Genomic DNA, 15,160 nt, shown 5'->3' on the forward strand with positions numbered 1-15,160 from the left:
CTGCAGTTAACTCAGCCTGAAATACTGCAACATGTCATCTCCAGTAGCTTTTCTTGCTTGCTTCTCTGCTGAAGTCGTAACTTAAGGCACGTGCAATGGCCCCGTATTGTGAGCCTGGTGTTATGAGCAAAGAGGGAAAAAGACCCTTTAAATGTATTAAAGCCTTACAGAAGCTGTCTCTTCATACATCCAGTTTCCCATCCTTTATGCTATCCTTTAGCAATGAGCTATGATGAAAAAGCAGTTAAATATTCAGTTTTATATGAAGAATAAAGTCTTAGAGAGATTAATTACTGTTAATGACACAGTAAACACTTTAATTACATCACTACAATAATCCAGATTTTTTGACTGTTTCCTTTGTACTTCATTTAACCTTTCTGAACATCCTTTCTTCATCCACTTAGCCTCTCTATTGATTTCCAGTTGGAGATACAGTGAAGTTTGTAGGCTCCCTGGTTTTGAGCAGGGTTCATATAATTTCATTACATTTGAAGTGAAAAGGCAACATTACAACAAAGAAACAATTACGACACATTCTCAGAATATCTTGCATTGGGTTTTGGGCTTTGTTTCTTTATTTGCATGGCTCTTTTGAGGGAGGAATGTTTGTTTTTAAAAGGCAACCTTTTCTAATGGACACTTTGACATGCAGTGGGAGGAAAGAAAGAAAACCATACATAGAAATAAGGCTGGCATGCTGCTGCACACGACTTATCAATCACTTCTGGCCTTGCTTTCCAGCGACATTGCAGCTGGAATGCCTCCCCATGATACCCCTCAAATACTCATGAAATCAGACTTGCATTCACTAGGACAGGCATCCATGAAAAAATCTGGGGTAAAACCTCTAAGCAATGGCAACGTGCACAAGCGTTCCTTTCACAGCAGGCACAGCCCAGCGCTCCTGGGAGTGGCTAAAAGCTGAGCAGCACTCGCTGGCACAGCCTCTTCTCCCACGCCCAGCGAGTGCCCAGCGGGCAGCGCAGCCTCCTCAGAGACGGGCCTGACACGAGAGAGCAGATGCCAGCAAGGGTCTGGAGCTGTGCCGAGGGAGGTTTACATGGGACATTAGGAAGAACTTTGGCCCAGCAAGGGCCATTGGACACGGGAACGCTCTGCCCTGGGCGAGCCGGTGGAGTCACCACCGTGGGAGGTGTCCAGGGGAAAGCCGGCCATGGCACTCCGGGCTCCGGCCTGCTCGCCGTGGTGGCCACGGGGCGCAGGTTGGACTGGACCTCGCAGGGCCCTTCCGAGCATCCTGTGGTTTGTGACATCACAGCCTCTGGGCACAGCAGGGTGGCTGGCAAGTGCCCCCAACGTTCCGTGCCCAGAGCCCGGCAGAGCTCAGTGCGCAGCCACCTCCAGAGCCGGCGTGGCGGTGGCAGCTGCTCGTGCGGAGCACCATGGCCGGCCAGGGCTGCTCCTGGGTGCTGCAGCTGTACCTGCTGGTGCTCCTGCTCCATCCCCTCGACCCCTCCAGCCGTGCGGAGCGGGGCACCTCGGGGCTGGAGCTGCCGGACACGGCCTACGAGGCCGGCCCGTGGGGGGACCGGGCGCTGCTCTCTTGGACGTGCGTCCTGGGGCAGCTGCTGCTCACGGGGCTCGTCCTGGGCTGCCGCCTCGGCAGAAGGCTGCGGAGACGCCGCGGAGAGGTGAGGGAGGGCTCGGGCAGGCAGGCCGGGCAGAGCCGAGGCTGCGGGGCTCCGGGGCAGCCCTCGGCCGAGCCCCGGGGCAGAGGGGAGCGGAGCCCCCGGGCAGGCATCGGGCCCGAGCCGGGCCGGGCCGGCAGCCGCAGCGGGGCCGGAGCTCCGCTCGCCGCGGCCTCGGCCGGGCAGCCCCGGCGGGCCGAGCCTCCCTCGCCGCGGCCTCGGCCCCGCCGCACCGCTCCCGCAGCATCCCTCCCTGCGCTTTGCCTTGCAGGATCAGTGCCAGGGCCGCTCGGGCCGGGCCGGGCCCCGCTGCCGCTGCTGCCGGGGCCGCGGCTGCCCCAGGACGCTGATGCAGCTGCTGAGGCAGAACCGCGCCCTGCTGGAGCTGTGCCTGCGGCTCCCTCCCCGCAGGGCCCCGGCCCGAGGGAGCAGCGCCGGGGCCGTCGGAGAGAGGAGGAGGCTCCGGCCTCGCTCAGCGCCGAGCTCCGGCCCCGGCGCGGCACCGAGCCCCAGGGCACGTGTGACCGGCGCCATCCCCATCTCCGGAGCTGGAGGCGCCCCGGCCTCAGCCCAGCGTTCCCCAAAGCCTCGCCCTGAAGAAGCTGACCTTTCCCTCAGTGTTCCCTTTCTTGAAATTCATGTAGTTTAGGTTAAGGTTCGTACCCCGTAGTTTTCTAGTCCCCCTGTTGTTCAAGTAGTTTAGGTTAAGGTTCTTCCCCTGTAGTTTTCTAGTCCCCCTGTTGTTATAAATGAATTTGTTTTAGTAGGCAGCATTAAGGATGGTTAATTGTTTTAAATGAATTGTTAGTGTACATAATTGTTGTATTGTATTGAATTGTTATAATTAACAAAATAAATTACAAAGTTATATGAATTGTTAGTTATGTGCGTGTAGCTGTCAATCCAGAGAAAGGGGAAGGGCTGTGTCCAAGAGTGATGAAACCAGCTCAGCTTGTGGTCGGGAGAGCCGACCAGCCAAGGGTGCCTCAAGCCTCTGGAATGATTGGCCAGGAATGCACCACCCTATGAACAATCAGTGACCAGAAGAAGGACCGCTCCTCGGCCGGATCAAGGACACACCAGTCCTGTCCCCTTCAAGAGACTATAAAGATCCGTGGGTGTCGAACACCCAGGTCTTTTTCCTGTGGATTCTCTATCCCTGGGAAAAACACGCTGTGTTGTTGCACAGTTACTCTGGCTCGCTGTTGAGGTCCTGGGCTTATCCTGGGGCCTCGTCTTCGCTTCTCTGTATTTTAATAAACAGGCGTGCAACTTTCCAACTGCTCCGACTCCAATTTTGCCTGTTTGTAACAAACTGGGGGGAGGCTCGTCCGAGATAACCACACCCCCAGAGGTAGTCTTGAAGAAGGACGAGTTCGGGAAGACCGGTCCAGCTGCTAAATCCAGAACTGTGTTGATGATACAGATTATCCAGGATTCCAGTCCTGAGCAAAAGTACCTCCTGTAGCTCATATAAAGGAATTTAGAAGATAATTGCTATCCTGCTACCCTGCCCTTCAGAGCTCCAGCACCACTGTGCACAGCCTCTCATGGTGCCAAACAGAAATGACTACTGTCCCAAAAAATGAGTCTGTGAGAAATTCCCAGTGCCCTTCATGCCTTCAGAAAACGAACGAGCAGTCACTGTTGGGGTGAAATTCAGTTCTGGTGAAAAATTTTTCAGGATGATCTCCCTCCTTTTTATATTCTAACACAACTACAAACAAGCAAAATGAGAGATTATAGAAGGAACATGGGATGTTTAAAAGCAAATCTCTGAACTAAGCCTGGGATGCTCACCCAGGAGTTAAACACAGGAAGGCAGGCACTCTTCCCCACTTATTTCATGTCTAGAGATTTCTAAACCCTACCAAATTAAGTTAAGAAATTAAACAGCAATATAACCATATTTTCATTAATTTAAAAATATATAAGAACACAGAATGTTTTCCATGAAACCAGGGGATTTTTTTTTTTCATATTTAGTGCCTGAGTGGGATTAGCAATTGGAAAAACCCACTGAAACTGTAAATGCACTTTGCCCCAGGATAGGAACAAATGGTAATTATTTAGAGACGAGGAAAAAATCCAATCAGAAACATAAAATATTGTATATTATGACCACATATTATTTTTTACCCCCAAGAATTCCCCACAGAAACGGCACGGAGAACACCATAATTCACAAGTGGGAAACAGAGGGACTGTAGAAGTGCAGTGGAGCTCTGACAAATGACACTGTGCAGAACATGGATCCACAGACCAACAAAACCAACCAGCCCAGCAGCAGCAGCAGCAGCAGTCAGCTCCAGTAGTGCACGTTCCAGCTGAAGCATGGGTGATTCTGAGTGTTCATCCTGTGCACTGGCACACTCACTTGCCAAGGCTGCTGAACTTCTTCTTTCACATCTTCAACCACAAAATCCCCCAGTCCTTTCACAGGAACCATTTCAGCAAACGAAGACAGACCAGAAATGTTGTTTTCACAGTTCACAATAACATCAAGGTACGTGCCTAATATACACCATCTTTAACTATAAAGAACAAGCCAGCAGGTGCATAAACCCGGTATTTGAAGAAGCGATAAAAAGACAGGAAACTCAAGCCCATGGCTAACACAAAACCTCATGATTAATCTAACACAAAAGCAGATGGTCAAGGACATATCTTGCCAGTTTGGGGATGTAACAGGCCGGCATTATTGAAGCAAAAATGATTTCTAACAAAAACTGTGTTTCCCAGAATTGAATACCAATTTGGGTGGCCACTCCTGATCTCTGCATAATATTTCAGGAGTTCAATTGGAACTAACTTGTTTTTCTAGAAACAGGCAGGGAAGAAGTTCTGAAGAGAGTTTGGCAGAAGAATGGTTGTACAACAGGGGACATGATACTGTAAAATTAATCCAAGTAGGGACGGCTACGTGACTGCTGCAAAGTTCGCATGACCCTGAAGAGCAGATAGTGTGCAGAAAGCAGGATATTGAAACTGCTTGGTATGTAGAAGTAGATAGAGAAGAACAAAGAAGTACTAAGCTGTTCTAACTGCAAGGCCAGCTGGACAGGCAAGTATCATTCACAAAAATAGTTTTAAGATAATAGTACAAGTCACATAGCAACCAATCATGAGCTCGGCTTTTGCAATATGTATGAGCTAATTAAGGAACATATATAAACTGTGTAATCTGTCACAATAAACTGAGACTTGATGATCATGATAGCATGAGTCTTGTCTCCCGCGGCACCCTCCAACAACCCACAGACCCCACATGCCTTAGGAGAGACCTCAATCTCCCCTGCACACCTAACAAGTGACCTCAGTCCCCTGTGCAACTTGGGAGAGACCCTAAAAACCCCTTGAAGTGTGCCTTTTGCTGATCAGGCTGTGCACACATAACGCACTAACCTAATTTCATCAACTATGTGTATAATGCTGCAGGAAGGAAAAGTCTGCAATAATTACAGAAATTTATTAAAAATCGTTTGAGACCCTTGTAGTTTACGTTGAATATACTTGGGGAATTTTAGCATTCATCCTTTGTATCCTCCCTGCTTCAAGGATCTCAGGTGAACTCACACAGTTCCCCATGACCTCCACTGCAGTTGGATGTTTGAAGAAGGGAGTCTGTAAAGGTGGTGGCCTGGGGTCCCATTTGGATTGCCAAACTGTTAAGAAAACTTCCCTATCTGACCATATCATAGCTCGTTTGATCGGGGATGTGATATTCGCTCTAAATTCTTTATTCCCTTGAACAAAGACACCAGTCCATATGTCAGGAACTTTTATCCTTTAACGATACAGTCACCTAAAATCCAGCAACCAGCCCTTCCAGCTCTTCTATGTAATTGCAGAAGTGTTGGCTAACAAGCTCTCAACTTTTACAACAAACAACCTGACAGTCCTCATCACAGACTTTGGCCCAGAGCAAGGGGTAATGAATGAAGATAATACATTTCTAATGAAAATGAATGCACTTGAACAGCAAAGCCAAGTTAAAGAATTCTGTCATAAGGCTAGAAGATGAGCCTCAGAAGATTAGAAGAACAAGTAAAGATGAATTGCAAGTAAAGTGGATGATTATTGTGTGGAAGAATTATGTTGAATGAAGAAAAACAATGTATAGGTCAGATGGGAGAATTAATGGACGCAGTGCAGAAGAGCCAAAGAGTTCGCCTGAAAAAGAGCAAAAGGGAGAGATGGCACTGTTTCTGTCTTGGCAAAAAATGTTGGATGGAATGTTCACAGTAATGCAGAAATCTGGTTTTTAAAGTTTTAGTGTCTATTAGACAGTGGAGGTGATTTCTAGAAGGCTGATGAAAAAGAGAGAAGAGATTTAAAAAGTAAAGTACTTCTGTCTGGTATGTGTTCCATGAATTCAACATGTAAGAGTATTTTTGAAGTGAAAAAAGAATTCCAAACTTGAAAGAGACATATGCATGTGCGTTCCTTCATTTAGTACTCTACAGTTTTTTGTGTAAGTTTTACTTAAAGTGTCAATGTTGGAGGAAGTAATTGCTGTTTTTACTTGCACAACTAGCACTGCCACAGGTAGTAGGTACTTTTATAGAATTTTAGATTCTTGTAAAATCAAAGCATTTGAAAAAGTTCAGCTTATTTCTTTGCGATTCAGTCAAGTATAGTGTATTGGGTTTGTATGGCAAAGTTTTGGTAGTGAGTGGGATGTTTTTGTGAGGAGGAAGCTTCCCACATGCCTGATAAAGCCTCTGGCAGCTGGCTGTAAGAGAGGCCGGCCTCTAGCCGAGCCCATCAGCAGCAGTGAGTGTGACTCTGGAGCAGCATTTTTGAGAAGAAAATCTGTGCGGCAGTACAAAGAGAGGGTTGCGAGTATTTGAGAGGAATAGTTGTGCAGACAGCGAGGTCAGTGCCAAAGGAGTGTCAGGAAGTGCTCCAGGTGCCAGAGCAGAGATCCCCCTGCAGCCCGTGGTGAAGACTGTGGTGAGGGAGGATGTTCTCCTGCAGCTCATGCAAGTCCACAGTGGAGCAGTCCACCTGCAGCCTGTGGAGGACCCCAATACCAGAGCAGGTCCTTGCCCAAAGGAGGTTGGGACCCTGTGGGAAGCCTGTGCTGGAGAAGGCTCCTGACAGGACATGTGGCCCCAAAGGGAGTGCAGTTTTTGCTGGGGCAGTTTTGCTGGTGGGACTTGTGAACCCATGAGGGTCCCACGCTGGAGCAGTCTGTTCCTGAAGGACTGCACCACATGGGAGGGACCTACAGTGGAGCAATTTGTGAAGAGTGTGAGAAATCCCCTGTGAGGAGGAAGGAGCAGCAGAGACAAGATGTGGTGACTTGACCACAGCCTCCATTCCATGTCCCCTGTGCACTGAGGGGTAGAGTTAGAGAAAAATGGAAGTTAAACCTGGGAAGAAGGGCAGGGTGGGGGGAGGTGTTTTAACATTTGATTCTATTTCTCATTATCCTACTTGGATTTAATTGGTAATACATTCCACCAGGTTGTGCAAGTCACCCGTGATGGTAACTGGTGAGAGATCTCACCCTGTTCTTGCCTTGACCCTTGGGCCTTTTGTTGAATTCCTTCTCCCCTGTCCAGCTGAGGGGGAGAGGGATAGAGCAGCCTGGGTGGGTGCCTGGCATTCAGCCAAGGTCAACCTACCACATGTAGACAAGGACTATATCTGGGAGAATTGTAACCTGTTTTTTCAGGGCAGTCCACACTGAATTTTCTGGTAAATTAACATAGCATGGCAAGGTTCTTAAGATCTTGCTTGTTAATTTAGAAAGAAATGAATCTCTCCTTGTTAATTAATCTGAAATAAAATTTATTGAAATAAAATTTATCGGATTTACTTGTCTGAAGTTTTTGAGCATTAGCACTAAGAATCCTTAGGAACTCTTAGGGAACAGGCATCGCTTATAACAAGTAGTATGTGTGAGTTCTTTGGTGACAGAACTGTGATTCCACTTCTGGTGAGGAGCCATTCAGTCTTTAATTTTCAGTAAATAGTGGGAAGAGCAGCATTTAAATGGTGAAAAAAGCTGAAGCATCTTTGTTCACTATTGACTAGGGTTTCTCCAAAGACACCGGTAACCTTTTGCACTAATGGCATACTGCTTTGCACACTGATGGCAGGAGACAGCATCCTATCAACCGTGACACATGTTATTGTGGTAAGGATCTTGTATTTTGTGTGAGATGCAGCATATGTATTGCTCCTTAAGTGGAAATTGAGACCCTGGTTTTCTGTATTAATTTGGTGGACATTTAAGGTATTTTTGTTGAGTTAGAATCTGAATTAACTTTAAATAGTTGCTGATTTCTTTATTGTAATATGCATATTTTTCTGGAGTTCGTTGTTTTATTTCTTTTCTTGTAAAAGCATCTTATATTAGGTTTTTGTCAACAGTTAATTTTGGAACTGTGATGTGCTTGTGGAGGGCAGGAGTCAAAATTTTTCTGAATTTCCTCTGTCAGCAGAAAAGCCTTAGGAAGGCTACTGTACATATGGTTCAATGCAAGTTTGTCAGAATTTCTGTTACCATGTACTTGATTTTGCAGTACCAAGTTTGCAGTCCCTTTGTTTGCCCAATGTTTTCAACATAAAATGTAGTCTAATTTCTAGCAAATTATTTGTGTTCACGTATGATCATGTGAACTTCATATTGTGGAATTTGATAAGTCAGCGGAACCAGAATGTTTACTGCAAGTTCTCCACTGCTGGAAAAGAAAAAAACAAGGTCATTTTAGCTGCCTGTCTGTTTACCAAGGAGGAAAAAAGCAGAAGAATGGTTTGTGCATTCTTGACTTCAGCCTGGAAATCTTGTTCTTGATTCATACATTCAGAATATAAAACTAAACAGAAGATAGGCAAAGATGATTAATCAGAAATGTGCCTTAATGTTAAGCTTTGCTCATGATTTAATGGATCTAATAAATATATCTCTTTTTTTTCTCATTATGTGGTATCGTAAGAGTTTTTTTAATTCTTACCAGTTGTAAAAGGTAATTTTAGTGGAAAAAAAATTTGTTGGATTTGCAGTTTGTGGCTTTATCTTGAATATGAGGTTCAAGGTCAAGAATTAGTGAAGTTTTAGATGCACATTTTGATCTCTGAAATTAAGGTCTGTGGTGGGTTGTGCATTACAGTGCAGTCTACTCAGATACCATTAAAAGACTTTTTGAAGTATTTTTTTTTTTACTTTTTGATAGTTTTTTAAATAATTGTTCTTAACGTAGGCTTAAACATTTTAATACCTCTGCAATGCACTACCAAATTATTTGTTTTAGCTTTAAAAAAATCGTATTTGTGAGAAGTTATGATCTTGGACCTGTGATGTTTACATGTTCTTTTTTGTTGCTGTTTTTCTTTCCATTCATGCAGGATGAAGCACATGAGAGGGATAGGTTCAGTGACTTTTAGCTAATAAAAGTGAGAGATGTGTTGCAAAGCCAAGCTAATTGAAAACAAATTATTTGTAGTGCTGCTCTAGATGCGGCTCTCTCTATTAGGTATTTTAGATGTTGCCCAGTAATACACAGTAAATAGTTAAGTAAACTCTTTAATCTCAGTATAGCTGTCCAGAGACTCATAGATCTTAAGTGAACTGTACCAAACCATTCTGAGTAAAGGCACGTGATAAATACACTTACAGTTACCAGCAGTAGTTGTTCCTTGTTCAGTTATGTTTTTTATTTCTTAACTATTTGCATCTACCTCAGAGGGAATTGTTTTTATCAGTGGATATTCTGTAAATGCAGGGATGCCCAGGCCCCCTCCATGTTCAATTCAAGGAGGAAAAGGTCCTTGAAATGCTGGTCTGCATAGCGATACAGACCCTAGGATTTACAGGAGTGTGATACCTATTAGTATATTCCAGTATATTCTAGTTCTGGCTTCAGAGATTGCTAATAGTTAGAGGATAAAACTCAGATAACTCTGTTCATTTCAGAAATGCAGTCCTAGGCAAATTGGGGTTTATGTTTCAATCATATGATTCTTCACTTTTAGAATTTTCCACACAAGTCATTGGTTGATTTTAGTGGATGTTAATGAGAAAGAGTTATTTTTTCTTATTTACACATAAAAGTGTTCATTTCTGGTTTTCAGTTTTAAATTGTTGCCTAGGAAAATAAGGCTTGTGGCTTGTTTAATATTTGGCAATGCTTATTTGGAGGAGAAAAAACCTCATTGTAATTTTTGTGTGGCTTTCCAGTTTATTTTTTTTTTGCAGCTTTTCATCCTTTTAGATCAATAGATTTATTTTGGAAGTTCTGGCTATAGTCTCTTTCTTCAGTTTACCACAGGGCTTATGCTGTTACCGCATACTGGACTTCACAAGTGAAAAGATGCTTTTTCCAGTTTTGCTAATTTAAGAACTAAAAATAGAGGGTTTACATACTTTGTCTATTAATATCATGAAAAAGGTTTGATTCTCCAGCAGTATAGACAACACAATCCTGACCACAGAAACCAACATTTTTTAGTTATGGGTTTCTGTTGAGCACAGAGTTTGTGATTTGTGTTAGAAGCTTCTAAAAATATGTGAACTGTAGCTTGCTCTTTCTGAACGAAAGGTAAGTCCTAGGTGACCTGAACTTAGTTGTGGTAAGTGCTAAGTTGTGCTAAGGAACCAAAAATAGATACAAATTTTTCCTGTGTAGAAACATAATTTAATATCCATAAATAAGGTCTAGAAAATAGTGATGTTAAAAGAGAAATGTTAAAAGAGCGTAAGTGCTTAGGAGACAAAGAGCATGGGAAGTAGTCAGTAAAGAAAGCCAAAATTGGCTGCACTAATTGAGGACATTGAGAGAAGTCCATCTCCTCATACATTTCTCATGAAAGGAGGTAGTTGAATACAGACATGGCAGTCTGTTCATGGGATCTTGTGCTAAAACTCTGTTAATTGCTCTTGTATTGAGTAATTCAGGTGGCTCACACAGTAAATTCTTTTTTGTGCACCTAAACAAAAGTGACTATTTTCTTCTGCTCATTTGATAAAATTGCAGCAAATGAATGTCAATCTTATAGCTCTTGCTATTAACACTCAATAGAATTGAAGAGGTTAATGAAAAAGAAGGTATGCACCTGGCATTTCATTTTGATTTTTTTTGTGGCCCATTTGCTTAAAGAAGATAAACTCAAGTGAAGATACTCTTACAAGACTTTCCAAGGAATATAGTCATTCATTAAATCAGGCCCTAATCATGTTTAATTCACTTCCATATCTACAAAAACTATTTTTAAGAACTGATGTTCTTAAAGCAAAGTTTGGGAATATCTACTTTTTCCTTAATTATTTCTACTTCTAGTCCAAGGAAGACCTTTTGAAGTTAAAGAGATGTTTTTGGAGGACACTTTATGAAGTACTGGGTATACAAACAAAGAGATGGTAAAATACAAAAAAGAAGCAGCAAGGTTGGTGGACTTGTTAATTGTTATGGCTTGACAACGAGTCTCTTTGATTGGACAACAAGTAAAATGATTCTCTGTTAAAATTCTAAAGTTAAATTGTTAAATTAGATGACTGCATGTATCTTTAAAACTCTGCATTTACATTATTGATGTAAATTGTGATTGAAAAAAGTGTTTCTACTTTCAGTAATTATATTCTTGGTTCTTTCTGTTGATAAATGTTTTATTTTTCCTAATTGTTATGAAGTAGAATTACATACATGCATGGGCTTTGCCTACATGAACACTACAGAAACATAAGATACAATATGCATACAATATGCTATTAACATTTTTAAGTGCATTCTTCAGACATGGATGCATTTAACATATTTAGGTCAAGGAGTACTAACAACTTGAACCAAAAATAGGAGGTTCTTTTCAATTGATTAAATATTTGAGTATATTGATCTCAATATTTGAGTAGTTTTCCTGACAGCAGAAAGTAATTATTCTCGTGAATATTAAAAATTATTTTTAAAAGGCCAACCCCAAAGCTGTAGCTTGCAGTCCAAACTACGCATTTATCATGGTGCTCAGCTCTGATCCCTGTGGTAGAAAAGCTCATTTGGGACACTGATGGCTTCTACTGTTTCTTTCACTGGTACACAAAAATTAGTTGTTACATGCAAGAGTTATATCACTGCTCTTTGGCATTTCGCTTCTGGAGAAAGATCTGGATTGAGAATTGTGTAGAAGTTATTTATTAATCTCGTTTGAATGCAGCAAGTTGCAGGCTTAGTGGGGTTAAGCAACCTTCTTACCTTGTTCTTATAGCAGATTTTTGCAGTGGTGCACTTTAGGTGCCCTTAATCATGGAATTTATATTGGACTGGTAATAATGTTCTAGGTTAAATAAGAGACCAAATAGTTTTAACTTTGTGATTAGATATAACTATTTTTTTAAAACTGAAATTAATGGCTAATTAGAATGACTGTAAAATGGATACCCTTTATCTTACTGAGTGGTGTTCTGCTCGAGGAAATTATAGTAAGCCGGAACCTGAGAGACCAAGATTTGATCCAAGGACAACTGAAGAGTGTAGTCTGTTGGGTGATGATGGTGACAGAGTATTTAATCAACTAGTAAGTTTTTCCTTTTGTTGGGAGATGGATTTAAATCTGCTTTAAAAAGTGCTTTCTGAAGATGCTACTCCTAGTATATTAACATATTTTATAGATTATTTTTTTTAATTATCAAAAACTACTCTAGCCAAAATGTGCTTTTCCTTTACAATGGTTTGCACACAACCTTTCTTCAGCTTAAATGGCTGAAATGCCATTGCTTAAAGTACTTGCCTGATGCAATAAATGCTTTAACTAGTACCTGAATGCTGGATTTCTGATTGTTACTTGGAAAAGCAACTGTTCCAGTTTTTCGTGTGTAATATATGAGAATAAAGGTAAATCTTGGAAGACATCTATCTTTCAATACTGTTCTTTCTCTTCAGACTGAAAAGGATTTGAGTTGCCTTGAACTATAGTTAATAAAAGAAATGGATTCTTGTTAGAGGAAAATGCCGCGGGAGACAAGACTCATGATATCATGATCATCAAGTTTCAGTTTATTGTAACAGATTACATAGTTTATATATGTTCGTTAATTAGCTCATACATATTGCAAAAGCCAAGCTCATGATTGGTTGCTATGTGACTTGTACTATTATCTTAAAAGTATCGTTATGATCGATACATGCCTGTCCGGCTGGCCTTGCAGTTAGAACAGCTTAGTACCCCCTTTGTTCTTCTCTATCTACTTCTACATACTAAGCAATTTCAATATCCTGCTTTCTGCACATCATCTATTCTTCAGGGCCATGCGAACTTTGCAGCAGTCACGTAGCCCTCCCTATTTGGATTAACTTTACAGTATCATGTCCCTTGTCGTTCAACCATTCCTCTGTCAGGCTCTCTTCATCTCCCCCGTTTTCCTTTTGGACAAGAAGGTGTGCATTCAGCATTTTCTGCAAAAGCTGCTGCATCAAGCCTTGTAAGCAAGTAAACACACAGGGCAAAACAAACAGAAGTATCACAATTATGCTTAGAATTATTATGTCGTATTTGATAATGTCTCTTAACTATGGTCCGATCCCCAATCCTTTTAGCTATCTTTTTAAACCTAATCTATCCTCTACCTTTAACTGTTGAGTTAGCTCGGTCAATTTTCGTATTTGCTTATGGATAGATGTAGAGTGATCAGATAAGTTCATACAGCACATTCCTTCAAATTCTTCACAACTATGACCTTGGGCTAGAAGAAGTAAATTAGTGGCAGCTGCTCTGTTTTGCAGAACTGCATGACAGATACTACCTATATTTGTGGCAAGCTCACTTAATATTTTAGATGAAATATTAATTTATTTTTCTGTCCAGTAGGCTAGGATTTTTAATTGTGTGAGAGCTTGCACTGAAGTAACTCGTGGGGTGAAAATGAGGTTAGTATTACAGAAGTGCACCCCACTTCATATTTCTCATGTTCTTGATTGTTCTGTTTAACATGAAAGGAACAAATTTAATTCTAAATACAAACTATATTTATGATAAACTTAATGTTATGCTTTTGATTATTTAATTGATTGTCCCTCTTTTTCTTTTGCCATTGAAAAGCAATGGCAAAATAAACAGAAAAATCACAGGCATTACTAAAACTTATTAAAACTTAGTAAAAAAGTCTGTAACATAATTAAAAATATACAATCTTTTGTGGGTGAAACACAAATCTTTGCACAATCCACTTTTGCTGTGCATCCTCTGATTTACTTGTGGAGAGATTAGTGTTTTTTTGAAATTGATAAGTTTAACATTCTTCACTGAAATTTATCCAGATTCTGTACTTCTTAAAACACAAACAAACTCAACACTCCCCACAGGGACTGGAGGGTCCTCTCTCAATTCTGTTTCTTAAAATTTGCATGAAGAAATGGAAATATCAACATCTTTATAATAAACATGAAAAAACATCAAGAATAAAACAATGCATATAGTAAAGAAACTAACAACAAATAAAAATCAATCAGATAATACACAATTAATATTACATATAAAATCACAGTTACCAAGTGCTACACTATCAAATTGTCATCCCAGAGTCTGCAGCAGCTGATAAACTTTAAAACATCAGAGATTTGGATAAAACATGTCCGGATCATGTCTCTCCAAAACTCTCTTTGAGGCTCAGCTGCCCTACAAGGTCAAATTGTCAAGCCAAAAGGACTTGAATACTTTTTGATGCAGAAAACACCTGGGTCAATCACATCATCCATGTAGAGCCAGAGCTTGGCCAGAGCTCAAACTCTAATTGGAGGATATGTTTGAACACATTATAAAACAAAAGTCCTAGAAATAACAGTTATAAGTAAAAAACCTTATTATTAAAACTTTATCAAACTATCAAATAATTGAACCTGTCTAAAATCTCTTTCAAGACAAAAATTCTCTAAATACAACAAACTCTTTCTTCAGAAATCTGAAAATTTGAAGTCTGAAATCTTGAACTAAAATTTGGACAATGAATTTTTAAAGGAAGATTAATTGCAGCTGCATAAAAGATTGGATAAAGAAAACACATGAGTAGTTAAAAAATCAAAAACACAGGATCCTGAAAAAATATCTTGTAATCAATCACCTAAAGAGACAATAAAACATATGAAAACTGACTGTAAATACTATAACAACACCTTAATACCTTAATACCTTAATACCTTAATAATAATTCTTATCACAAAAATCAGACAACTCACATTTTATGATTAACTTATTAACAAGAAATGTTTAAAATAGTTTAAGCAAATCCTTTTAAAGCACTCATATAACATTAGTAACAATCACTACTTATCATTACTTACAAAAACTTAACAATCACTATTTATCGTATTATCTATAAAACTTAAAAATCACTATTACTTATATTATTATCTATAAAAACCCAAAGACGGAGATTACAAACTCAATACTAAAATTCCATCAGATGACATTTTCTCAACTCTTTGTTTTCAGAGACATTTTTGGTAATTAAATCATTACTAACATTTCTATCTTTATACAGTGATTTTTATCCATATCATATTTGAAATAAC

The 15,160-nt window shown here is 40.7% G+C and overlaps 1 protein-coding gene across 1 annotated transcript; it reads left to right on the top strand.

Annotated features, from left to right (window-relative positions):
* The first annotated feature begins 1,406 nt into the window (after positions 1-1,406).
* LOC146763581 (uncharacterized) lies at positions 1,407-15,089 on the top strand. The gene is made up of 2 exons (XM_085566246.1): positions 1,407-1,655; positions 1,924-15,089. The coding sequence occupies exons 1-2, from the start codon at positions 1,407-1,409 to the stop codon at positions 2,299-2,301; spliced, it is 627 nt and encodes a 208-aa protein (XP_085422372.1). The 3' UTR covers positions 2,302-15,089.
* Positions 15,090-15,160: the final 71 nt, after the last annotated feature.

Source organism: Lonchura striata, chromosome Z (genome assembly GCF_050655825.1).
Source record: "Lonchura striata isolate lonStrDom1 chromosome Z, ASM5065582v1, whole genome shotgun sequence".
NCBI classification, from domain to species: Eukaryota; Metazoa; Chordata; class Aves; order Passeriformes; family Estrildidae; genus Lonchura; species Lonchura striata.